At 39.1% G+C, this 26748-nt stretch overlaps 1 protein-coding gene across 4 annotated transcripts in view; it reads right to left on the reverse strand.

The window, feature by feature from the left end:
- LOC149236222 (plant/protein (DUF810)) overlaps window positions 1-26748 on the reverse strand; it is a 371664-nt gene that overhangs the window by 93356 nt on the left and 251560 nt on the right. For all 4 annotated transcript variants that reach the window (XM_089372334.1, XM_089372336.1, XM_089372335.1 and 1 more), the window contains one exon: window positions 22175-22246. In XM_089372334.1, coding sequence (XP_089228460.1) covers window positions 22175-22246 — 72 coding nt within the window. The remainder of the gene's footprint in view (window positions 1-22174; window positions 22247-26748) is intronic.

Genomic DNA, 26748 nt, shown 5'->3' on the forward strand with positions numbered 1-26748 from the left:
GACCAAACCTGGTGTCTTTTGTTGATGTGTTGATTGTCTCCTTTGTCATTGCATTTATTGTTCTATCTTCAATTACTATTGATGAATGGAAAGACTAATTGTAATTGGAAAGGTTGCTAAATGAAGTATTGATTTGGGCTAAAATAATTGACACAACATAGAACAATCTAAAAATTTAACATGGAATCATAGCAAGGTGAAGGACAAGCCCAAAAGAAGACGAGCATTGAAGCAATCATCTTTGAAAAGTTGAAAGAGTCACAACTCAAGATGACTTCCTTCTTCAAAGAAAATGAGAAGTTGGAGATCATCACTTTAACAATGATGTTTTGGACTACATTCAAGGAAAAGTACCCGAGCCTCCAGAAAATGCTTCCATTGCTGCCAAGAACAAGCACAAGAAAGGTGAGTTAAAAGCAAAGCACATCATAGCTGATGGTTTACAAGATAATTTACTTGCTTATGTTAGAAACTTGAGAAGGTCTAAGGACATGTATGATAAGGTACCTGGCATGTATGAATTCAACAATTTGAATGAAATCATCTCCTTGACAATTCAACTCAAAGACATGAAGATGAACAAATGAGAGTTTCGTGCAATCCTACATAATGAGGATATCTTGTCTTAGAGATCAATTGCAAAGAGTTGGGGAATTTGTGCCTAACAGGGAATTGGTAATTGTGACTCTAAGAGGTCTCCCTCCTATTTGGGAAACCTTTATTACTACTATAAGCAACAACAATGTCCTCCCATCATTCGATGAAATTGTTGGAAAGCTCACTCAAGAAGAATCAAGGATGATATCAAGAGGAAGGATTCAAAAGCATGAAGAAGGAGAACTCGTTGCATTCATCACTCATGACAAGAAGAAGAAGGGAAAGGAGGTCCATCAAATTCAAGAAAGCCTCCTCCTCGAAATCCAAATAGAAGGAAGGAATTTTTGCACATCGAATGCTACAATTGTCATAAGAAAGGCCACTATGCTCGAGATTGCCCCGAGAAGAACAATGGACCACACTACAATACTAGAAGCAATAACAACAGATTCAATGATCAAAGAAGGAGAGATTATCGAAGGAATGATCGCAATGGAAGAGATGAAAGAAGAAGAAGAGATGCTCCAAGTGATCATGAAGAAGATCGTCGTCCACAAAAGAAGTCAAAATTCTCCAGGTATGAAAGCAATGTTGTGAATCAATCTGAATATATTCTTATTTCTGCCCTTACTAGTTCATCTCCTTCGGATTCGTGGGATAGTTCGTTGGTTGATAGTGGGGCCACTCATCACTTCTCCGTTATAAGGAAGTTCTCTCTAATTTGGTAGAGAGGGAGTCAAATTTGAAAATTATTCTTGTAGATAACTCTACTCATCCTGTTAAAGGTTTTGGGTCCATCAAATTTCATTTGAATTCAAGAGAATCTATTTTGCTCCACGATGTGATGTATGTGCCAAGGTTGAAGAAGAATTTAGTATCAATATCTGCTTTGGAAGACAAAGGGATGAGGGTTGCCTCCATCAAGGGAAAGGTTATTACTTGGTCTGTTGGATCACCTATGAGAGATGCATTCAAATTAGGATCAAGATATGAAGGACTCTACAAGGTTTCTGGAATACCACTTCTCGCATTGGTCCATGACACTATCATCTAAGCGAGCTATGGCACCGCAGATTGGCCCATCCACATTATAATTCTCTTCCGAAATTGGAAAAATTGGTCTCAGTGATTCCCAAGGTTCAAACCCATCATGATGGAGTATGTCCAGGTTGTGCCAGTGGAAAGAAGACAAGGGGACCATTCCCCTCTAGCGAGAACAAGACAAATGATATCCTCCATCTCATTCATTCTGATATATGAGGTCTAATGCTCGTGCATTCTGATGACTTATCAAGAAAGACATGGATATATTAATTGAAGCATAAGGATGAAGCCTTCGAAATGTTCAAGGAGTTCAAAACTTTGATTGAAAATCAAACAGGGAAGAAAATCAAAATATTCAGGTCCGACAATGGTGGAGAGTACACATCAAAGGAGTTCATTGATTTTTGCAAGAAGGAAGGAATCAAGAAAGAAACAATTGTGCCCTATACTCCCAAACAAAATGGAGTGGTTGAAAGAAAGAACAAGTCCATTATAGAAGTTGCCCGTGCCATGCTCCATGATCAAAAGTTGTCGAAGTTCCTTTGGGGAGAAGCAACAAATGTTGCCGTATATGTTCAAAATAGGGTACCTCATCAAGCATTGGACAACAAGACCCCCGAAGAAGTATTCACAGGTGTCAAGCCCGATGTTGGTCATCTCCATATCTTTGACTGCCCCGTATACTTTCATGTGTCGAAGGACAAAAGGAACAAGTAAAGCCTTGGGAAGAAAAGGTATCTTTGTTGGATATTGTGAAATTTTGAAAGCATTTAGAATATATATTCCTGGTCAAAGGAAGGTTGAAATTAGCAGGGGTGTTACATTCGATGAAGATGTCACCCTTGGAAAAGCAAGGGAAATTCCTTCGCCTCTTCGTCCTCCTAAGAAAAATGATGATATGGATATTTTAGATGGTCCTTCCATGCCTAAATCTGAGACAGATATTGTTGATGATCCCATGGAGCCCATGGATCCCTTACATCCTCCTCCATGTGATCCTCCTACCAGGAAGAGGCCACTTTGGCTTCGAAACACATTACAAGATGATGAGAGACGAGCTCTCGTTCGAAGATCATTTAGAGAAAAAAAGAAGCCATGTAGGTACCAGGGATATGTTGCAACCATGAGCACTATGATTCAAGTCGAACCTCCCACATTCGAAGAAGTCGTAAAACAACAAGTTTGGAAGATGCTATGGCCGAAGAATATGAATCGATTATGAAGAATCAAGAATGTGCCAAGACTAAAGGGGAAATTTTTCGTGACTTCAAAGTGGTTATTCAAGATCAAACATGAAGTTGATGGTAGCATTGAGACATACAAGGAAAGGTTTGTGGCTCGAGGATTATACCAGGAGGAGGGAGAAGATTATGATGATATCTTTGCATCCGTAGCTTGATATACAACCATTCGTTTGATAGTTTCCCTTGCCGCAACTCAAGGATGGACCCTTCATCAGATGGACGTGAAAATTGCATTCCTTCATGGCATGTTACAAGAAGAAGTGTACATTGAGCAGCCAAAGGGATTTGAAGTAGAGGATGTTACAAGAAGTGTATTATATCAATGAAAAGCCATACCTTTGGGGTCAGGAGACCCAACTTCAAACATACAATCATAACAAGTGGGCGAGGAACCACATGGCTGGCTCAGGTGGCGGAGATGATGGCACATTGAGCTATATGGTGGTTGCAAGGGGTTGTTCGTTGTCAGTTGAGGACCATCTAGGAGAAAAAAATCTCTTGTACATACTACCCACAGGTGGTGGGTAACATCAGGCTCGAACTAGGACATGAACTCTCAAGAAAGTGCACGAAGCTACTCGAACGGGAGGTCATGAGAACACCAGCAATCTCTTGGTACCACAAACTTCTTACTTGCACATATGAAATACCAAGCACACAAATAAGCATGTTTTTGTGGTGTCTTATGATCACCCATGCTTAATATTAGGCCATAAAATCAACAAGAAAATAAAATTATGCAATTTTTAATCTAAATGCAGCTAATCAATTGATCAGTATAAAAACATGTGCTTCTATGATTATTTATGCAACGAATCCAAAAACACAAATGGGATTAATATGAGGGATTTCGAGGGTGGGAGGTGGGAAAACAAGAGACCAATATGCCATAGAAAGGAACCTTGGAAGAAGGGAAAGATACCAACCGAGAAGATAGAATTTGATCCTCTAACCAAAAGATGGAAATGTCAATGATCAAATACATGAATCTTTGATGAAGCACTGTCTCAGGTCTATCATCTTTAGAGGGAGTGAATGACCTAGACATATTTAGGACGATATCATTTTGGTTATTGGGAAAACAAGAAGTGGAATAATCATCGTATTTGGGGAAAAACCATGATTCTTGGTTCTTCATAGGGGAAACCAAATCCTCATCAAAACTAGGGGAATGAACATCACCACAAACATCTATTATATGGACATAATAAAGGGAGGAATGCTCAAACATGAAGAAAAACCCTTTATCGGTGGCATGGCTAAAGGAAGCATCTTCCCCAATCTTTTTTACATCAGAATTACCCACAATTTTGGGAAGATCCTTCTTTGATTGAATCATCTTGGAACAAAAAGAAGAGACCCCTCCAATCACTACGAAGTGCTCTATTGTCATTCGGAACAGGTGGATCATTTTCTTCTTCCTTAGGCTCATTCTTAAGGATTCAAAATGCTTTGGTTATCTTGATTTTCCTCAAAATCATCCTCATTATTAGGCAAGTGGCACATCTCTTCTTTCCTTTTCTCTTGGAGAACAATAGCTAAGGTATTTGTTACATGAGTTTGGTATAATGCTTCTAGGAGGAGATCGTTAGTAGGGTTCTTGTCATATTCACATTTCATTTTATAGAGCTTCTCCTCTTGCTTGTATAAATGGAAGAATAATTCATTAACATTATATTCCCTTACTAACCCCTTGCATGACCTACTATATTTGTCCATTCTTTCTTGCAAGATCTGGAGGCTTTCAGGATCAAACTCTTCGTCATCCTCAGAGGAGATGTTTTCCAATTCATGAGTCTCTTTTTTGGTACAATCCTCGAGGTATGCATCAATAACTTGATCTTGATGATCAGGATATCCTTCCTCAAGTATAAAACCATATTCAATAACTTCCTCCTCCCGAAGGGCCATGTCCAACATTTGGCATATGTTTTCATGAGATTGCAAACTCAACCCTTTATGCAAAAGGAAGTGCACAACCAACATTGAGAAAGAAGGAATGCTTTTAGGTTCACATGACTCAAGCCAATTGGTATTGGGGGCAATGGATAGGACAAACAATTCCATTTGGTCACAAGGTTGGGTTATATTTTTCCTTGAAAGATACCTTATGAAATTTACAATGTGATTGGTTGTGGAATGTGGATCCCCATTGAAAATTGGCATATTCTTCATGGATCCTAATGAGGGATATCTCGAGGTCCCTGTCGTATCTATGGCGGGAATATATGTGTTCAACATGTTGTTGGGTCTTTAATGACATGGGAGTCGCCAAGGTCAATGAAAGTGCCTTGACAAATTCTTGCTTCACTCTACAAGTATTGACCTTAAAGATCAATGAAGAACAAAGGCTTTGTTCTTCCATTGTGGTCACCAAGAATGATATATTTTTCCCCTAGATGGTCCTCAGTTGGCAACCAATAGCCCCTTGCAGCCACCAGATAGCTTAATGTGCCATTATCTCTGCCACCTGAGCCAACCATGTGGTCCCTTGCCCACTTGTTATGATTGTATGTTTAAAGGTGGGCCTCACAACCCTGAAGATAATGGCTTTTCAATGGTATAATTGAGTAATTCTCCTTACTTGTCATGGGCACTTTTGGGCGTGGATTAGTGGGGGAATTCGGCGGACAAAGTGGGATAGGTTTGTACTCTTGTCTACACTACCTGATTTCATGGTTGGCCTTGTATCCTAGTCCCGTGGGATCTACTTTACAAGACATTAGCTTTAGGGTTGGCACTACATGGGAAATCCCGATCTTGGTTGTGTGGTCCCGCTTCCCAACACGATATCCATCACTCCCTTCCACTCATTTTAGCCCCATTCATCTATTTCCCCATCCAGGTCCAAAAGTGTCCGCTGGGTCCACACAGGGTTATCATCCCCCTCCCCTTATCCACACCTTGGGTCGGGCCAAGAACGATGCCCCGAAGTTGATGCAGCTAAAAAGAAAAGAAAAGGCATAATTTTCCCTCTCAATAGGAAATGTACCACAAAATGCAAAAGAGTGTAAGGACAAACAAACTTAGCACGTGTGAAAAAGCCAAATATGAGCTCTACCCCTTATCCATGGCCATCACCCTGATTCCTATGGGCCCTAGATGAGCTCCCTCCATCATTAAGGAACCCATGACTGTTCCAACCCCTAGTAGGTGATGAACTACCCCACCCTAACAAGGTATCCACAGATATATATTACAAAACATACACTCATCCCTTGGAGCCTCGAGCAGTTATGAAGAAAAATCAATCAAAGGAAAAAGACATATGAAGAAGGGTGGAAAAACAAAGGCCAAGGCAACTCATGTACCACGATTTTCTCCCTCCTACACTCATATACCAAGGTGTGGGCTTCCCATATTATAGTTGCCCTTGTACCATGGCATGTGGCTTAGAGCATTCCCCTGATCCCCACTCCGTTCCATCACTATATCATTTGCCACCTAACACTTGATGGATGTACCATGGACATGTCAAATGTTGAAGCCACCTAATAGGGTCCTTGATTAAACCCCTTATTGAGCTTGGAGGCACTTTTACATCGCAAAGCCCACTATGGAAGGACATGCCACCATGAAGTAGCCCATTGATTCCATGACTTGTAAGCTCTTTTACTTGATTATTCTAATGACTTATTGCATTGGAGGGAAAGGGGACGCATTGGATCTTATGCAAGATTGCATGTGGGTCACCATTTGGGGCTTGGTCTCCCTATACAGGGTCCTAGCCCTCTAGATGGCCACATTGGCACTTGTCGGGTGAGCGTTGAGAGCCATGGGCTACCACCATAGTAGAGATTACTTCATGGATTCCCAACACTGCTCATTGATTGTTGTTCCACCTTTTGGAAGAGGATGATGCACCTAGTTCACCATGCCCAGTCGCCTCCACACTTGCACCATAAACTTGGCAAATGTTCCAGGGTCCAAATGAGGATGTGTCTCACTGCAGGAGATAAAGGGAGGGCTTATGTCATCATCCTAGCCCTTACAAATGGTTTACATGCATTTTCGATCCACTTGGAGACCCATGAGGATGTCCTTGTTCGCCCACACCAGTGTTGCGGGGGAGCGCACCCCCCCCCCCGGATCCCGCTCCCAATCCGTGCTCCCTAAAAGAAATTTCACTTCTTGCCTTTTCGGGAGCATTTAGCCTTTGTTGCAATTTTTTTTTTTGCAATAATGTTCAAAATGCAATTTTTTTCAAAGAAACAAATAAGTTTTGAATGGGACAACTTAATGATCAAGCCTATGGACCTAGTATTGATATGATATTCATGGTAATGTTAAATTTTTAAAGTAAAAGTGACATTCTCCTTAATCTTCATTTTCAGCTTTTTACTTAAATTTTTAACATTACCATGAAACTATGTTGCACGAAACTTCTAGGAACCTGACGTTTCAGGCCATACCCGTATCCGAAAATTCAAAACTCGGCTGAAACTCGACCATCATGTAATCATCTATGAGAGTTAATATAGACTTGGTTTTCCTTTTGAATTGTCATCTATGGGTCTTATTCCCTTTTTACTTGCAAGATAATGTGTTATTCACTTATTTATAACTTTTTTCTATCTATATATATATATATATATATATGACGTTTCAGTCAGCGTTTTGGCTGACATTTCCATTTTTGGGAGGTGACGTTTCTAAACGAACCCGTTTTGGAAACTCTAAAATGTTTCAGCATTTCGTGCAACTTAGCCATGAAATGACTCAAGATGTTTGAGAGTGGTTCCGACCTCACTGGCTTTCATATGGAGAAAGTAGAATTTTAGATTTCATTAAAAATCTAGCAGACTTATCAGTTTTTTAGGATTTCAGGATTGCGGGATTGTAATGTTTCCATTGAATTTTGTCATGTATTAGGGTATGGAACTCGTATTTAATCAAGAGCACCAATCCCTCTATGTACCTTGACGTTAGCGACATTGGTTGTCGAACTCCTCTATCATGACCCTCCTAAAAATGTACGCATCACTCAAACAAAATTTTGACTTGACATGCTATGCTTTTTCTATCTTATGTTAATGCTTAGAGGGCAATATTAATGACAAAGATCCCTATACAGATACAGAGGTAATGACAGAGATACCTCTAGATATTAATGCTTAGAGGGTGATATTAATGACAAAGATCTTGATTTTCCAACAAGACTAAAAAATTAGACATTTCTCGTGGTGGCAAGAGGCCCAAGCATAAGAAATAGATAATAGCTTCTAGTAGTTTTTATAACTATTGACTCTTTCATATTTATTATGATATTTTTTTAAACAATATATGACAATTTAAGTTTGAAGTTGGCAATAATAACTCATTAGTAATGAGTTATGAATATGATGCTTCAAGAAAGTGGAAAGTTGTTTCATCTCATTTCATTTTATAACATTTCATTTCATGTTAGATATTATTTGTTGTAATGGTTACACTTAGCTTACAAGTACAACTTTGGTGATCAATGATGATAAATGATATATATTGAATTTTGAAAGCTTAAAACTTTAAGATTGATGAATCATGAGACTCAATATGTTGTATGTTACTATGTTACTAACTTGTGGACGTGGTTGATGAAGATTATAACTTCTAGATGATCGTTGTTATATGGTTCAATCTATGTTTTTTCATGTTTTTTATCTCTAATTCATTATTCTACATGTTTTTGTTGACATATATGTATCAAAATATAAAAAATATATTTATTATATAAAAAATGCTCTGGGATTTGCTCCCAAACCGAGAGCTTTTGAAAATGTCGCTCCCGCACCCGTTTTCAGTCCCGCTCCCCGCTTTCACTCCCGCTCCCAAGTAACACTGGCCCGCACCCACTTGGCAACACCACAGTGACTTGCTTGGAAAATAAGAGGCCAACCCCTTGTCCACTATGTTTGGAGTCCATTCTCTCACCATGGCACACTTTGGACTTCGCTAGGCCTTCTCAATCACCCAACGATTCATTATATTAATCATTTTTCCCTCTTGAGAGGTTTATTTTTATGTTATTGAGCAATCTTGGTGGGCTTGTCACCAAGGAATGTTATTATTGCACATTATTTTATTATTTGGGGCTAAATAAGAAAATATAGGCTATTTGAATCCCCTATTGGGTCGTATAAATAGATGAGAGGATGATTCATTTCTCTCATCATCACTTGGATTGGATTGGTATCTCTTGAGATATTTTCGCACATTTTGCTGCGATAAACTTGTTGGAGTTTTTTGATGCACTATGATGTTTGGATTTTCACTATTGCCTTTGGAGCTTCTCTCTAACAAAGTGGATGAATGGATACTTCTAGTGGATGGTTTTTCCTCAACATCAGACCCAGGAGGGGAAAAAGGATTATGAATGATGGTGCTAATATACTCTCTCTCTCATTCTAATATACCCTTTACAGTGGATTGAGTGGAAGGGAGTGATGTATACTCTCTCTCTCTCTCTCTAGTATATCATCATGAAGCGGATATACATCAGTCCCACTTCCGAACACCACATACATCACTCCCTTCCACTCATTTTAGCCCCATTCATCTATTTTCCCATCCGGGTCCACATAGGGTTAGCCTCTATTGAAAATTGTAACTAGGTTCGGTCTTCATAATGACATATGTAATTGTGATTTTATGTAATTGATGAAAATAAGAAAATAAAATTATTTTTGTAAGTACTTGAATCATTGGTTTCATGATCAAGGAATTTTATTGTAGTTAAGGTTCCCATTATGAACCTTTACGTTTTGTCGTCTAGTCATAAAAGTCAAATTGAGTCAATATCATGTATGAAGGACACTTCTTGGGCATGTTACATTTTTGTTTGAGTCATTAAATATATAGGAAGGCCCTCCAAGACCAAGGAAAGACACCTCCTTCAAGTCGGCTTCAAGAAGAATAATAATACCTCTCCAAATGACATGTTGGCCTAGCTCACTGTCAAGTCCGCTTATTATCATGGGAAACAACTATAAATAGGCCACTCAACCTCATTTCAGAGCAAGCAATTCGGTCATGGTTTGTGGTTGAAAGAAGTGTGAAAGGAGTCAAGGAAGGTAGCCTAATAACCAGCAAGTGAAGGAAGAACAAGATCGAGCTATTTCAGATCTATTTTGGGCACTAACTTGTCACACATGTGAAGTAAGGAGGAAGCATCTGTTGTAGAAGAAGCTAAGAATATTGCTGAAGGATCCAATGTTAGTAAGGTCACTTGAGAAGTTGAAGTCATCAAGTCAAAGTATATGAGAGAGTCTCCCCTCCAAGCGAAGTGGTGACAAGGTATGGAAGTTTCTCATCATACTTCTCACATGTTGCAATTAGGGCCAAAATAAGGTACAGGTCTAAAGCAGAAGTAAGCCAAAGTTGAAGGGTAGTCGAGAAGAAAGGAGTAGAAGGTTGAATATCTTTGACTAAGGGTCTCACCAAGGAAGTTGTGTGTCTTGGTCTTCATGTGGAAAATAGGTCAAGGGTCTCGGCGTTTGTATTCGTCAATTGAAGTCTTTATAAGAAGAAGAATTTCATTGGGTTTTCCTCTCATGTGGGAGAGGTTTTGGCCCTGGTTGATAGCCTATATTTTGCATTCTTGTCTCTTTATTGTTTATGCTTTGGTAGTTGTTTGATGAAGAATAGCACTATAATAACATAACTAAAAGAAGATCTAAATCTAAGAAGTAAACAACATTCACAGGCAGTTTATCAATAGAAGGGAAATCACCTAATATCAATGCCCTAGACTTCTCAATAGCCTCCCCCTCCCCTTGTCCACACCTTGGGTCGGGCCTGGAATAATGCCCCGGAGGTTGATGCAGCTAAACACAAAAGAAAAAGCATAATTTGGCCACTCTCAACAGGAAATGTACGACAAAATGCAAAAGATGGTCGGGACATACAAATTTAGCACGTGGGAAGAAGCCAAACATGAGCTCTGTTGATTTGGGGTAGCATCGGATGTGCTCCAGCCACGAAATTTGGTGGAGAGATTGGGGCACATGAGATCTCCAATACCCAGAAAGAGTTTAGGAAGATTCTAAACAGATCAGGAGATATTAAAATAATTAATACTTTTAATCGAGTCCTTAAGTCTAAACATAGGGAAAATAAAATATTAATGTGTATTAATATGAATCTGTGTTAGAACAGTCCAAAAGACATGGATCAAGCCAGATCTAATCTTAGCCGTTGATTAGGGACTTAATCTCGACTATTGAGATGTCAACAGGAAAAGTATAAGAGGAGGCTTGAGGGTCACTTGGAGAGTACACCAGATGATCAGTCACTCTATTCTCTAGAGCGGGGTTTGCTAAGAGAGATAGAATCAGTGATCGGGACAGCAACTAAGGGGCATTGAGTACAGAGAAATAGAGAAGGTAGAGAGTGTGTCGGGAGAGTAGCGCAGCAGCCAAGGAGAGTGACGTAGAGCCAGCAAGGGCTCATGCAGGGCCACACAGAGGCAGCCGAGTCCTGTTGTGCAGAGCACCAGAGGGGCCAGCGCAACTGATGCAGAGGCTCCCAGAGCTGACACAGGGTCTCCTGGGGTTGACGCAAGCCTAGAAAGGTTGACGTAGGGCCAGCGTGAGACAGAGAGGGGCTGACGCAATCCAGATTGGGCAAACGCTGGGGTTGCAGAAGTAGTTTTGTGCTGAGGAGCTACAGGAAGGATTTTTCGGGGTTTCAGCCAGGAGATTTCTCTCAAACTGTGAGGTATAGCTGCTAAGGAAATTCTCTGTTGGGTAGGTCAGTTTCGGCACCCAAATTGTACTCTGATATTGCTTAATAAGAAAACCCTCAGATAGTTGCACCAGTTTTTCTGCGTTGGGTTTTTCCGGGGACATTGGTCCAAAAATAATGGTGTCATGTGGTGTGTTTGTTCTTGTTTCTTTTAGTTGCTGATCTATAATATGTTGAACATGCACTGGTGTTTATTTTCAGAATTTACTTTGTAAATAACTTGTTGAAGAAAAATAACAAGTAGGTAGGAATAAATCAGAAAAAGTGCATGAAGGGTTTCTAAATTAAGTAAACTTAGAAACTTCAACATGGTATCAGAGCGAGATTGTAGATCACAGGAGGACTAAAAGACATCAGCCGAGTAGAGCAATAGCAACAGAAAATAGTTGTCCCGAGGTGACAGAAGTTGTTTATAGCAGTGCAGAAGCCAAGGAAGAGAGCCAGCTAGAGCCACACAGAGGAAGCCTATGGACCTAGTATTGATATGATATTCATGGTAATGTTAAATTCTTAAAGTAAAAGTGACATTCTCCTTGATCTTCATTTTCATCCTTTTACTTAAATTTTTAACATTACCATGAAATGACTTAGGATGTTTGAGAGTGGTTCCGACCTCACTGGATTTCATATGGAGAAAGTAGAATTTTAGATTTCATTAAAAATCTAGCAGACGTATTAGTTTTTCAGGATTGCGGGATTGTAATGTTTCCATTGAATTTTGTCATGTATTAGGGTATGGAACTCGTATTTAATCAAGAGGACCAATCCTTCTATGTACCTTGATGTTCGCGACATTGGTTGTCGAACTCCTCTATCATGACCCTCCTAAAAATGTACGCATCACTCAAACAAAATTTTGACTTGACATGCTATGCTTTTTCTATCTTATGTTAATGCTTAGAGGGCGATATTAATGACAAAGATCCCTATACAGATACAGAGGTAATGACAGAGATACCTCTAGATATTAATGCTTAGAGGGTGATATTAATGACAAAGATCTTGATTTTCCAACAAGACTAAAAAATTAGACATTTCTCGTGGTGGCAAGAGGCCCAAGCATAAGAAATAGATAATAGCTTCTAGTAGTTTTTATAACTATTGACTATTTCATATTTATTATGATATTTTTTTAAACAATATATGACAATTTAAGTTTTAAGTTGGCAATTATAACTCATTCGTAATGAATTATGAATATGACGCTTCATGAAAGTTGAAAGTTGTTTCATTTCATTTCATTTTATAACATTTCATTTCATGTTAGATATTATTTGTTGTAATGGTTACACTTAGCTTACAAGTACAACTTCGGTGATCAATGATGATAAATGTTATATATTGAATTTTGAAAGCTTGAAACTTTAAGATTGATGAATCATGAGACTCAATATGTTGTATGTTACTATGTTACTAACTTGTGGACATGGTTGATGAAGATTATAACTTCTAGATGATTGTTGTTATATGGTTCAATCTATGTTTTTTTATGTTTTTTATCTCTAATTCATTATTCTACATGTTTTTGTTGACATATATGTATCAAAATATAAAAAATATATTTATTATATAAAAAACGCTCCAGGATTTGCTCCCAAACCGAGAGCTTTTGAAAATGTCGCTCCCGGACCCATTTTCAGTCCTGCTCCCCGCTTTCGCTCCCGCTCCCAAGTAACACTGGCCCACATCCACTTGGCAGCACCACAATGACTTGCTTGGAAAATAAGAGGCCAACCCTTTGTCCACTATGTTTGGAGTCCATTCTCTCACCATGGCACACTTTGGACTTCACTAGGCCTTCTCAATCACCCAACGATTCATTATAGTAGTCATTTTGCCCTCTTGAGAGGTTTATTTTTATGTTATTGAGCAATCTTGGTGGGCTTGTCACCAAGGGATGTTATTATTGCACATTATTTTATTAATTGGGGCTAAATAAGAAAAATTAGGCTATTTGAATCCCCTATTGGGTTGTATAAATAGATGAGAGGATGAGTCATTTCTCTCATCATCACTTGGATTGGATTGGTATCTCTTGAGATATTTTCACACATTTTGTTAGGATAAACTTGTTGGAGTTTCTTGATGGACTATGATGTTTGGATTTTTTCTATTGCCTTTGGAGCTTCTTTCTAATGCAAAGTGGATGAATAGATGCTTCTAGTGGATGGTTTTTCCTCAACATCATACCCAGGAGGGGAAAAAGGATTATGAATTATGGTGCTAATATACTCTCTCTCTCATTCTAATATACTCTTTACAGTGGATTGAGTGGAAGGGAGTGAAGGTTGCACCGGTTTTCCCGCATTGGGTTTTTCCGGGGACATTAGTCCAAAAACAACGGTGTCACTTGTGTGCTTCTTTTGTTTCCTTCAATTGATGATCTGTAATGTGTTGAGCATGTACTTATATTTATTTTAAGTATTTACATGGAAAATAACTTGTTAATTAATCAGAACAAGTAGGCAGAAATAAATCAGAAAGTACATGAAGGGTTTCTAACAGTTACACTTAGAAATTCCAACATGGTATCGGAGTTGCATATCACAGAAGAACTGACGACATCAACCGAGCAGAGCAGCAGCAGTAGAAAACAGTTGTCCCGAGTGACAGAAGTTGTTCCTAACAGAGTAGCAGCAAGGAGGGGTGACACAGTGCTTGCGTCATCAAGTTTGAGCCCGGAAGAGGTGCAGCGCAATGACAGAGAGGAGCAGACTCGACCTACGTAGTTCCCGGTCATCCTTCTCAGTCAAGAAGGATTGATGCCCTTGGCTAGGAGGTGCGAATTTTGCTGGTGCCAGGATTGCGTAAAGCCTAGGAGCTCTAACCTTCAATTTGTTGGGGTTTAGGAGGCTGTGGGTAAGTTGCAGAGTGGAGTTGGTGGGGTACTATAGTCAGAACAGTACCTAACAGGGCAAGACCAAGGAGGAGGGAGTTGCTACCGAGGGTCTCTAGCCGAGAAATCCGAATCAGTGGTGCAGTTGCACTAACGAACGGAGTGGGGACATCTCAACATTGGCAGAAGGGTTTGCAGGCGGGAAATTGAGGCTCAAAGGGAGTCACACCAAGAACTTCCAGTAAGGAAGTAGAGGAGCAGCGAAATGGTAGTGCACAGAGTAAGAGACTAGGACAGACTGGATGGAACCTCAAACTTCGTAGTCTGGAAGGCCAAAATCTTATCCGTCCTTGACAGAAATCGTATCAAGCACTTCGCCTTGAAGACGATAGCGGTCCCAGTTGACCCGGCCGATAACGATAGGTACGATGATGCAATGGTGAGGGCTAAGAGCATCATCCTTGATGGGGTCAAGGACCATGTAGTACCACATATTGCCGAGAAGAACATGGCACAAGAGATGTGGGAGGCCCTAACAAAATTGTATCATCATACTTCCGTGCAAAGGAAAATGCTTCTAGAAAATCAGTGGCAGCCATACCAGATGCAAAAGGAAGAACAAATCGACACCTTCCTCAGTCGATTGAAGGATATCCGGGATCAGCTGACTACCATAAGGGCCACACCAGATCCAGAATTGATGGTAAGAACAGCCCTAAATGCAGTCTCAGAAGACTGGTAGGTGTTTGTCTAGAGCATACTGGGCAGGACGACCCTTCCAGATTGGGAGTAACTATGTGCGGCTCTTCGCCAAGAAGAGATTAGGAGGGTGACCAAGGCGGGAAGCAATGGCAAGGGGATAAGAATGAAGGAGGAGGAGGTGGATGTTGCCCTAACATCTGAGGGAAAGCAAGAAAAGCGGAAGAAGAAGGACCTATCCAAGGTCAAATGCTTCCACTGTGGGGAGTTGGGTCATTATGCGACCCAACGTCCGAGGAATAAGAGCAAGGGAGAGGCCTCCAAGACCAAGGCTGCGCCAGCAAGGGCAGAGAAGGAAGTGGAGACAGATGATGATTGTGCCATGAGTGCTCAAATGCCACTTGAGCGGAAGTGGGGAGACATCGAGCTGTAGTCAAACAGACTACAGGCGAGGCGCAGGATCCTCAAGGTACCCAGCCTCTTGGATTACACCTTGCTACGAGAGCCCCGAAGAAGAGTAGCAGTATTGGCTGATGTCAGTAGAGACACATGAGGATGGAGCGATAGAGGGAGCTATGGTGCAGGATTCCCAAGACAGCGTGAGGTAGCAGTGCGATATGCATGGAGTAGTTACAACAGCGCAGAGGTCAAAAAGGGAGCACTTGTCAGCAATAGAGGGAGTTTCAGCTTCATGGGTGTCTCTACCCTGACAGAGATGTCAGATTTGGGAGATCAGTTACTTACTTCTCAGTAACTGAGTTGCAGTGCAACAATTAGCAGTGGCAGTGCTATGGGCAGCACGATGCAGCGGGATGAGAGCGAGCTGTCATACGGATGCAGCAATGGTAGTGGCAGGGCCATGGGTAGTAGTACGAGATGCAGTAGTGCAAATGATGGGCAGCAAGCTTAGCATCAACACAGGGACCGATGTTGGATGATCAGGGTGATGCCCATTGAGGAGTATTGCTAAAGCACAATCCTCGCTAAAAGGGAGTGTTGATTTGGGGTAGCATCGGATGTGCTCTAGCCACGAAAATTGATGGAGAGGCTAAGGCACATGAGATCTCCAATACCCAAAAAGGGTTTGGGAAGATTCTAAACAGTTTGGGAGATATTAAAATAATTAATATTTTTAATGGAGTCCCTAAGTCTAAAATTAGGGAAAATAAAATACTAATGTGAATTAATATAAAACTGTGTTTGAATGGTCCAAAAGTCATGGATCAAGCAAGATCTAATCTTAGTCGTTGATTAGGGACTTAATCTCGGCCGTTGATTTGTCAACGAGAAAAGTATAAGAGGAGGAGGGTCACTTGGAGAACACACCGAGTTGATCAAGATTTCGATTTTCTGGAGCAAGGTTTGTTGAGGAAGTCGAAAGAGTGATCAGAGTTGCAACTGACAGATAGTGAATACAGAAGCAGAGAGGCAAAGATAGTACCAGGAGGATTAGCGCAGAAGCTGGGAGAGAAGGTCGCAGAGCCAGCCAGAGGTTCATGTAGAGCCAGCCAAGAGCTACGCAGTGCCTCAGAGAGCCTGTGTGGGTGACACAAAGGCTCTAAGGGCTAACGCAGTGCCTCCAGAGGCTGGCGCAGGGAGAGCTAGGGTGATGCTGGACAGACGTTGGGCCAGAAATGGGCCTGATGCAGTCCCTAGAGGTTGACGTTGGGGTTTTCATGGCGCAGATTGGAGTTGAGGAGCTGTCAGATTGTTTATCTGAGGTTTCAGCCCGAATATCTGTCTCTGAAGGAGAGGTACTACTGCCGAGATTTTTCTGTGTTGGGTGAGCCGATTTTGGCACCCAGATTGTATTCTGAAACTGCTTAATAATTAAAACCCTCAGATAACAGCACCGGTTTTCCTCATTGGGTTTTTCCGGGGACATTAGTCCAAAAACAACGGTGTCACTTGTGTGCTTGTTCTGTTTCCTTCAGTTGATGATCTATAATGTGTTGAGCATGTACTTGTATTTATTTTCAATATTTACATGGTAAATAACTTGTTAATTAATCAGAACAAGTAGGCAGACATAAATCAGAAAGTACATGAAGGGTTTCTAATAGTTAGACTTAGAAATTCCAACAACTAGTCTTTTAATTATTCCAATATATATTATTAAGTAATTACACTTCATAAATTGAACCATATAAATACAATACGACAATAGAGATCACAGTGCACAAAGAGAACACAAGATTTACCCTGGGAAAACCCACTTGGGGGAAACACCCAACAACCTTTTCAATAGAGAAATTCTTCTTTTCAACAAGAGACACACCTAGACTTCTAGTCAACAACTAGGTCAAACTGACCTTCAAAAAATCTATGGTCAAACCTGATCAACACCCTCCAAGTCAAGCCTCCAATCTTACTTAGCAATTCGGCCTTCTTGTTCTGCCTTAGGCTGAAGTTTGGCCTCCCTGTAACTGCCCAGAATTTCGGCCTTGCAACTGCCCAAAAAATTTCAACCCTGCAACTGCAACTACCCAGAAAAATATGTGAACTAGAGAGAGAGAGATCCTCCACATGTGCGAGCTAGACAGAGAGAAAGAGATGAATCTGTCCTTCTTTATTGTCATCCTTGTCCTTCTTGTCCTTAGCTTGGATGCCCAGAAGACTCTTGCTTGAGAGAGATCAAATTGTTGCCTTGAAGTAGGAGGTCAAATGTCTATATATAGTGATATGTTGGGTCGAATGGGTGTCTCTTCGGCCTGGGCCGATTTGACTTGGAGGGAGGCAAACTTACTTGTTTTGCAGCCAAAAATTCAATTTTGAAAATTAAAATTTTTTTCTTTTAAAAAGTCCATAAGGTCATGACTCAAAATATTTTTTTCTTTTGACTCTAGCATGAAGAACATGCTTTACAATAATCAATATAAATAAATCAAGGGCCAAAATATGCATTATGAAGATTGATAATAGTTACAAAATTTAAAATCAAAGACAAAACATCCTCAAAATGATGAGTTAAAACCCTCCAAAGGGGTCAACTCCTAAAAAACTTCATAAACCCCCAAAATATGTCTCCAAGGCATGATCATGTCCACATGTTTGGAGTCAAACACCTACATCAAACCTGGAAATGACCATCCAAGTAAAAAATGGATTATAAGAGCCCCAATGACTAGAGTGACGCCAAATCAATGGGATTTGCCCTCAAGTCAAGTGTTGAATAGCTCAAAAGGTGACAAAATAGATGAGCACCTAAGTTCCTTAATGTGTCATGTCAAGACAAGATTCATGCAAGTGAAAATAGCCCAACTATGCCTCGAAGGATGTGACAAGTTTCTCAATATACATGAGTTACCTAGATCTCTGAGACTGCCTCAGGAAATGTGAAAATGCCCACAAGTTTGAATAAAGTAAGCGCCATATGCAAACCCTAGGGGGCTTTAGCAAAGGGACTATGCATAATCAACAAATATTGTCATCAAATCTTCCACCAATGTCTATGAGAACAAGTATCTTGTTTGTTACGACTTAAAAATACAAGGACTATTGAAGAAATTCACTAGTCAAAATTTGGGGTAACAGCCCACAAAGCACTTTCTCCTAGGGCACACTTGGTGAAGAATATCTAAATGGTTTACGTTCTAGTCAAGTGGACAAATAAGCACTCATTTCAAAGGAGCACCTCCTAAAGAAGACATTTTTTATTGTTCTTAGTCAAAAGCCTTCTAGAGGAGCATTGACTTGATGTTTGCATGTTTACCATTGGCAGTGCCCTCATCATCAGGCTTGTACACTTGGCATTCATGCAACTATTTTGGAATGTGCCCTACGTCTTTGGCTCTGCATTTTTATTATTATATTGAAGTGGTTATTTCTTGAACAACACCCTTGCTCATGAGGAGAGCAAATGGCACTTGAATTACACCTTGCATGAGCTAGAAGATTGAGGAACATAAGATGTGGCATCACATTCATCTAGATGCTTGTATTTAGTATTTTCTATGGGCTATATTACCCTAATTTTCCCACTTAAGCTTTTACCATAAATATTTTAGTATTTTCTAATATTTTCATTAGAGACCAAAAATAGGAAAGTAATATTTTATTGCAAAATAGAATTGATCTAAAACCTATATAAGGGTTTGCTCACTCCATTTGGTCATGATTGGATGTGGGAGAGATCCCTTGGAGCTTAATGCAATATCTTTTCGATGAGCTAAATGCCTTTCATATTTCCATTGCTATTTCTTTTCATGATATACATCTTCCATTTTCCTTTTAATGATATACATCTTCCATTTACTTTTTGGTTATCACTGGAGTTTTGTCTGTGAATTTGTTTCCTTCTCTACTCATGGATTGATTTTGTAGTAAGCATTGGATGTTATCAACAATGTAATATCCTTACATTTGTTTATGTAATTTAGGACAGCAAGGAGAGAGTGCATTTAGCTTGTACTTTCAGCAATATTGTCTGTTTTATATCATTCGGATACCCTTCCATTTGAGCTATGTTTTGACCCCATGTGCCCAATGGATAAGACACTAATATTCAGTCTACCATTCACTTATTTTCCTTGACTTTTCACAAACTTGTTTTGCTGGAATTTACCGCTTATATCACCTTTGTACTTGATAGATTAAAATTAGATTAATATTATTTTAGGGATGCCCCCCTTGAGCCAGAGGAGATCTGGCCTAAAGTGCAGAATGTTGAAATTCGTTTGCAAGATGATATTTCTTATCATAATAATTACTTGTGAAAGGTATATATGTTTCCTTATAGCATTTACTTCATTAAGTTATGTCATCAAGCAATTACACATTCAAAACATAATGAAAAGCTGAGATCATAGTGCACAAGAAACAAGAGACACCAAAGATTAGGCCAGTCGCCAGGGAAAAGCCCAGAAGGGGAAAATCCAGCAAACCTTTCCTTATAGAATCTTTGTCAATAGGAGAAATCCAAGTCATAGTAACAGTTATTCCCTCAAATGCCAAGTCAGCCCTCCATGAAAAACATTGGTCCATAAGAATGTTGCGACAAGTCTATTCAAGATATGCTTCTTGCATGTCCTTAACACTGCCACAAAATGTCTCGGATATATGCCACAGAAAGCTCGGATACATGCCTCAGAATGTCTCAGGTATATGCCCCAGAAGGCTCGGATATATGCCTCAGAATATCTCGAACTATGTTACCGGATCTGTCAGGCCCAATGGTTGGATCCACGGATCCCCGGACCGGATACAGTTCGGCTCCGAATTCGCTGGGATCCACCCAAGATTCGTGCGTAAGCCTGCAGAATGTCACAGGTGCATATTCATGTCTCCATCAAACTACTTTTAACACTTAGAGAATACTATGTATATGCACCATGTTGCGCTTTGGTAATTGCGGGTAGAATTGTGGCTTTGAGTCAATACATTTATCTCTGGCTGGTAATAAAGTCACTACGCCGGGTCTTTGGCATCATTGGTTGAACGTCCCAAAAACAATAGATTTGGAGGAATTGAACAAATTAAAAACTAAAACCTAGCGGCACTCAACTGACATAGCTCTCTTTGCACAACATCTCACATGTTTATGGCTTGGGTTTCCAACACAAAGAGGCAAGCTCTAATAAGATGTCCACTATCCCATTAATTTTGACGTGATTGTTACGTTATGTGGTCATCCCAATTGGAAACAATGAAATACGTGTCGCTCTACATTGGACAAGTGCCCCTACATGGTGGTGCTAGCGCAGGGTCTCATTTAGTCAACAAAGTAGCATTATATATACATTCAAAGTTATTCATTGATTAAGTTACATATATTATTGGTATTAAAAATATTATAACGTTATATATTTGAAAGTTTGTATAATTTTGTTTATTTTTATATAATTTTTATTTTTAAAAATTATAAAAATATATTTAAAAGTTGTATAATTTTTTATTTTTATATAATTTTTATTTTTAAAAATTCTAAAAATATATTTATATTATTTGTACTTGTCATTTCTCTATTGTATCCGGATCCCTGCTTTTCAAAAAACTAGTGGATTTGTATCTGGATCTGTATCCGTATCCTAATCTGTATCTGAATCCTGGTAACTTAGATTTCATATATATGCCTCGGAAAGCTTGCTCTTGTGCCTCAGAAAACTTGCTCTTCATGCCCCAGAAAAGATGCTACAAAATTTGTCCTTTGATGGAGATAAATTGGCTCTATTTACAGTTGTTCATTCATGCGAAGAGGCACATCTCTTGGGCAGGCCGACTTGACATCTAGAGGGCCGACTTGGCATATGGGGTTTAACTAAAAGACACAAAAAAAAAAAAAAAATTCTTTCTTTTAAAAACGTCCAAATGGAACATTATAAAAACATTTTCCTTTTGTCTTGAATAATTTTTTTTGACTTCTTTACAAAAACATAATTATGAGGACCAAACCTAGTTACAATTTCAACACAGAAGAGGGTTGGTTAAGTGACAATGACCTCCCGCTTAATTACACAAGTCTAACACCTTGGTGCTTGGGACTTTACACTTTTATGGGTGACAGAATTGTGGTAATAGGACCTTTTATGACTATGTAAGACACACCCCCAAAGTTGTCCCATAATTGAACAAAAACTGGAGGATGAGGAATCCCGAAGGAGATTGAATTTTCAGGCAAGAATTGACTTTGCTTATAAATGCCAAATTCATTTCTTTTGGGGTAAAGAGGTCTAATCCCTTCCTATCAGGGCACGAACTCATATACCAGCATTCCTAGCATTTTTAGGATGGGGATTACCGATGGTGTAACTCTTTGTTCCATCAAATAATATATAACATATTTCTCATAAAATTATAAAAAATATATATTTAAACAAAATTGGTGCATACATAATGCAAAATATTAAAAAAATTCACTTCAAAGCATATTACAAATTAAATCAACTAGTAATATTGATTCAATAGATAAATTAACAAACTTAAGAAGTCAAGTTAGAAGAAATGATAACAAGAAAGAAATCAATAGCCTTGAGAACAACCTTTTCATTTCCTATATTACAAACGTAAAAATTGTACTATATAGGGGAACACTTACCTCTTCCATAATTCTGTAGACTTCAACAATAGAATTACCATGTCGATGTTGAGATGATGAAGGCTCCCATTTCTATATATTTTTAATGGTTATGCAACCATTTAAAAGAGAAAAAAGCAAAAGAGGTATTAATTAGAAATCATCATGGATACACTTCAGAAAAATTATTACTTAGAAACCATCATGGAAACACTATATAAACGAATCCAACTGATGCACCAAATTTCTTTCATAAACATTATGCAAGTAGTAGATGAGGAGAGTTCAAAGGCAGAATGGAGCTCGCCAATTGCTATTATTAAGCTTGTTCATACACCAAACAAACAACAAGATATATGATCATTCTACTATAGTGACATCAAAATTAATTACTGAATTTCAATACACTATTAAAACAAAAGGATCAAAGCATAGATTTGATGTTCTATTGAAATTTGACAGTAATTTCCCCAGACGGATTCAGTGTTAACTTCCAGCATGTTTGTGACTACATTGTGTTATTGGGTGGGCTTCTACCAAGATTATTTTGATTGATTCAGCATCGACAACTCGTGAACATCAATGAGGCTTTGACATTGACAATTCAAGTGTACCTTAGCCAAAGCCCTATTCCCAAGTCATTTCATATGATTTTGGGGATTAATTTAAAATTCAAAGAGGAACTTATTCTAGAGAACAACAAATTCAATGTTGTTTTTAGCAAGCTCAGCTAGATCTAACTTGCAAATGATTGACATGCAGCTTTTGGAGCATACATGAGAGGATATAGGCAATTAGATGGGCACTTTGAAATTTTTGAAATGAAAATGTTCAACACTTGCTATCCTAGGCAGCCACACAGACTAGTGCCTGGTATTTTGTATCACTGTACCATTTTTATGGTTATCTATATGTGTTCTAAGGCTGCACCAATTTAAGTTTCTTTCTTTATATTATTTTCAGTGTTTCCCAGATGTTCAACACTTTTGCTATCTGAGGCAGCCACACAGACTAGTGCCTGGTATTTTGTATCACTGTACCATTGTTATGGTTATCTATATGTGTTCTAAGGCTGCACTAATATAAGTTTCTTTCTTTATATTATTTTCAGTGTTTTCCAGCAGATACATTTCCACTCCCACATTGTATTTTTACTGGCAATATTCTTCAATCCCATTGACCTACTTTTGTGTCATTCATTGAACATTAATGAAATTATCTTATCTTATTTTTTCAGACATTAATGAACATTTTAGTAACCCATTTGATAGTTAACCAAAAAGGCACTGTAGTTTTTAGGTTTCTGTGGTCGGGATTAATTATCAATGGAGGAAGATCCATAGACATAAGAGTTTTAGTCAACGTTTTGGAACCACCAGCCAGATCAATCTTCAAAAAGGCAATTTCAAATATTCAAGATTGTCAACCAAAAAATTTCTAGCTTGGAAGTTCTATCTTTCTTCAAATTTAATTGTATATTTGGACACCCTTTTGGGAGATGTGTCAAGCATGCAGTAGTCCAAAACCTTCCTAAAAGCTTCCTTATGTTGAGTGAGTGTCTATTATGATCTTTTTCCTAAGTCTAATTTACGAAAAACAGATTAATTAACTAATTGATTAATGTTGCCTATTGGGTTAAGGTTTTCTAAAGAAAAATAAATTATCTACTTTAGTGAAGTAGATCTAATCTCAACCATTGATCTGAAGTGAGTTAGGATTTAATCCTAATTCTAACCATCTATCACTTTGGAGATTAGGGTTTGAGATCTAGCTCAATGAAAAATTATAAAGACAGTCTGAGGGAAGGATGAAGATACATTACAATTGCAACTTATTTGCAGCTAAGTTGCAGGAATGGTGGTACCCCCACCCCCAAACATACCAATGGCATTTCAGTATAGAAAGCTCAAAACACAACTAAAACGTACCTGAAAGGCTGAAACACATTTCAGCTGGGTTGAAACACGCTTCACCTTTTGAAACGCATTTCAGCCTGGCTGAAATGCATTTCAGGCACCAAACACCATGTTTCAGCATCCATACATTGCGATTTAGCATCCATACAACACATGTGGGGCAGTACAACATGCTTGTGTGGTGTGCGTGGGTTGAACCAATGTTGCACGACTCGTACTCGTATAAGAGTCGTCATAGCATTGACTCGTCGACTCGTATATGATTCAGGAACGACCCTTATAAGACTCGTATAAGACTTGTCAAAATACAACCAAAAAAAAAAACAACTTAAAATATGGTCAATATTAAACACAAAAAAAACTAATGAAAATTCCAATCCTTATAAGTTATAAAAAACCACAATATATGCAATAATTCATAACATCATCTCATATCTATAAAAGTACAACATAACATATTTGATTTTTGTAAGCAAAACATTTAGATATTGAATAAGAAAAGGACTCATGATTCCATAATTAAATTCAAAAATGTCAACAAGTTCAAAATTCAAATACATATGTCATAAATGATAAATGATTGTCTCATAACAATCTTGAGTCTCATCACTCATGGATGACCACGCCTACAATAAGCCCTCGTGGAGCTAGAAGTAACATCGGAAGGCTGAAGCAACTATGAGGCAAGTGTATTTGGAGTCTCCATTTGAGATGGAAAACTAAAGAGATCCTCAGTCTCTTCATCAAGCCAACTCAAATTAGGGACCTCCTCCTCCACAACCCAATCAGACTCTAAATCAGTAGTATCCAATAAAATTGGATCTGTATCCTTTGGCTGCACTTGTTTTGTGAGCATTCGAAGGTTGTAGTAGATAAAAACCAACTTCTGCAAGCTCTCATGCTCCAACCTGTTTCTCCTATTGCTCTAGATGTGCTCAAACATTGACCAATTGCGCTCACAAGAAGAAGCAATGCAGGGTTGACTCATAACTCTGATCGTAAATTCTTGTAATTGTGGTGCCTCGGTGCCACAATCTATCCACCAATGAGCTGTAAAAAATAACAACAAAGATTATCAGTTTGCAATGCCAAACATATAAGAGAGAACTAGAAAATGTACAAGCTAAGTTCTAACAATTTGCACTTACAAGACATTTTCTTGTCCTTGAGACGTTGGCCTGAGCTAAATCCAAACATGCCAGATACTTCCTTGTACATATCTCGTTGTATGTTGATTTTGTCTTGAATATCTTGATCCAGGAACATCTTCTCAATGCATATCATGACACCTCTCATCACCTCGGGATCTCTTTGAATGCTTGACCCCTCATTATAGAAAAAGCTCGGATTGAGATATTCTCCTGCTGCATGCAATGGTGAATGTAGTTTCCTGTCCCACCTGAAATCAATAATTTTCCATATAGGAAGATATTTAGATTCATTTCCCTTATAGAATGTCTTGATAGCCTCTTTGGCCTTGTCCATGCCCTCATAAATATATCACATTGCAGGTTTCTCTCCATCCATCAATCTCAAGACTTTCACAAGGGGCTCAGTGAAGCTGACAATCTTAGTGACTTTATCCCGCAAAATATCAACAAAGACAAATGTTTTCACAGATATTGCTTATGGTTTTGTGCTATCTTTCCAAAATACCCATTATTGGCTACAAAACATTCTTCTCAAAGCTTGGTACTCATACAAAAGGCTTTGGAGGGAAAGAAAGTTTGTAGCAAACTGTGTGACAGTTGGGCGACTTGTAGGAATTTACAGGGTAAGTTCCACAGAAGAATACCAAAAGGACACCGCTCACAACCAGATCTCAAATCAATACACCAGTATTTTTGACGTGGTTAAAACCCTCAGAGTGCAAGGAGGGAAACAGTCCACGGCCTGTCCCAACGTGGGTACAGACAATTTATTAATCAAAGAATGAAAATTTACATAAGCTTCTCTCATGCACGGATTACCCGAACAATGACCCTCCATGCGCTTTAAATAGAACTCATGGACCAATCGGGTGTCAAGCCACGGATCAAGTGTCGGTAATACCGAGGTGAGAGTGAACCGTCGGATCACTACATATCGTGACCGTCGGATTGTAAGTTACAAAATGTACAACGGTAAAGAAACACACTTTACCTAACTCTAACCTAACTCTATACTAGACCAAGTTGAACTTAACTATATCCTATGTGTCGGAATATCCTAACATCCCCCCTTAAGAACAACTTGGGATAGGATTGAAGGATTTACAAATATGACACAATAGGAGAAGGAAGGAGGCACTAGAGCCTATCCCCCCTTAGTGACAACTTCCTGAACTCCAAGCATATATCGAAGTTTAGTGAACTTCGCCTCTGTGAGAGCCTTGGTGAAGATGTCTGCAACCTGATCATCCGTTGGACAATATTGCACTTCAAGAACATGGTCAAGAATGAGCTTTCTGATGAAGTGCATGTGTAGTTCAATGTGTTTGCTGCGCTGATGCTGGACTGGATCTTTGCATAGCTGAATGGCACTTTGATTATCACACCAAAGTGTGGTTGGATGCTGCTGCTCAAAGCCAAACTCTGATAGGATCTGACGAAGCCACAAGGCTTCCTTACTAGCTTCCACGGCACCACGATACTCTGCTTCTGCTGACGAAAGAGAAATGGCAGCCTGTTTCTTACAAGC

The sequence above is a fragment of the Pinus tabuliformis genome, chromosome 8 (assembly GCF_031772625.1).
Source record: "Pinus tabuliformis cultivar Carrire ecotype Pingquan chromosome 8, CPIR1, whole genome shotgun sequence".
Classification (NCBI taxonomy): domain Eukaryota; kingdom Viridiplantae; phylum Streptophyta; class Pinopsida; order Pinales; family Pinaceae; genus Pinus; species Pinus tabuliformis.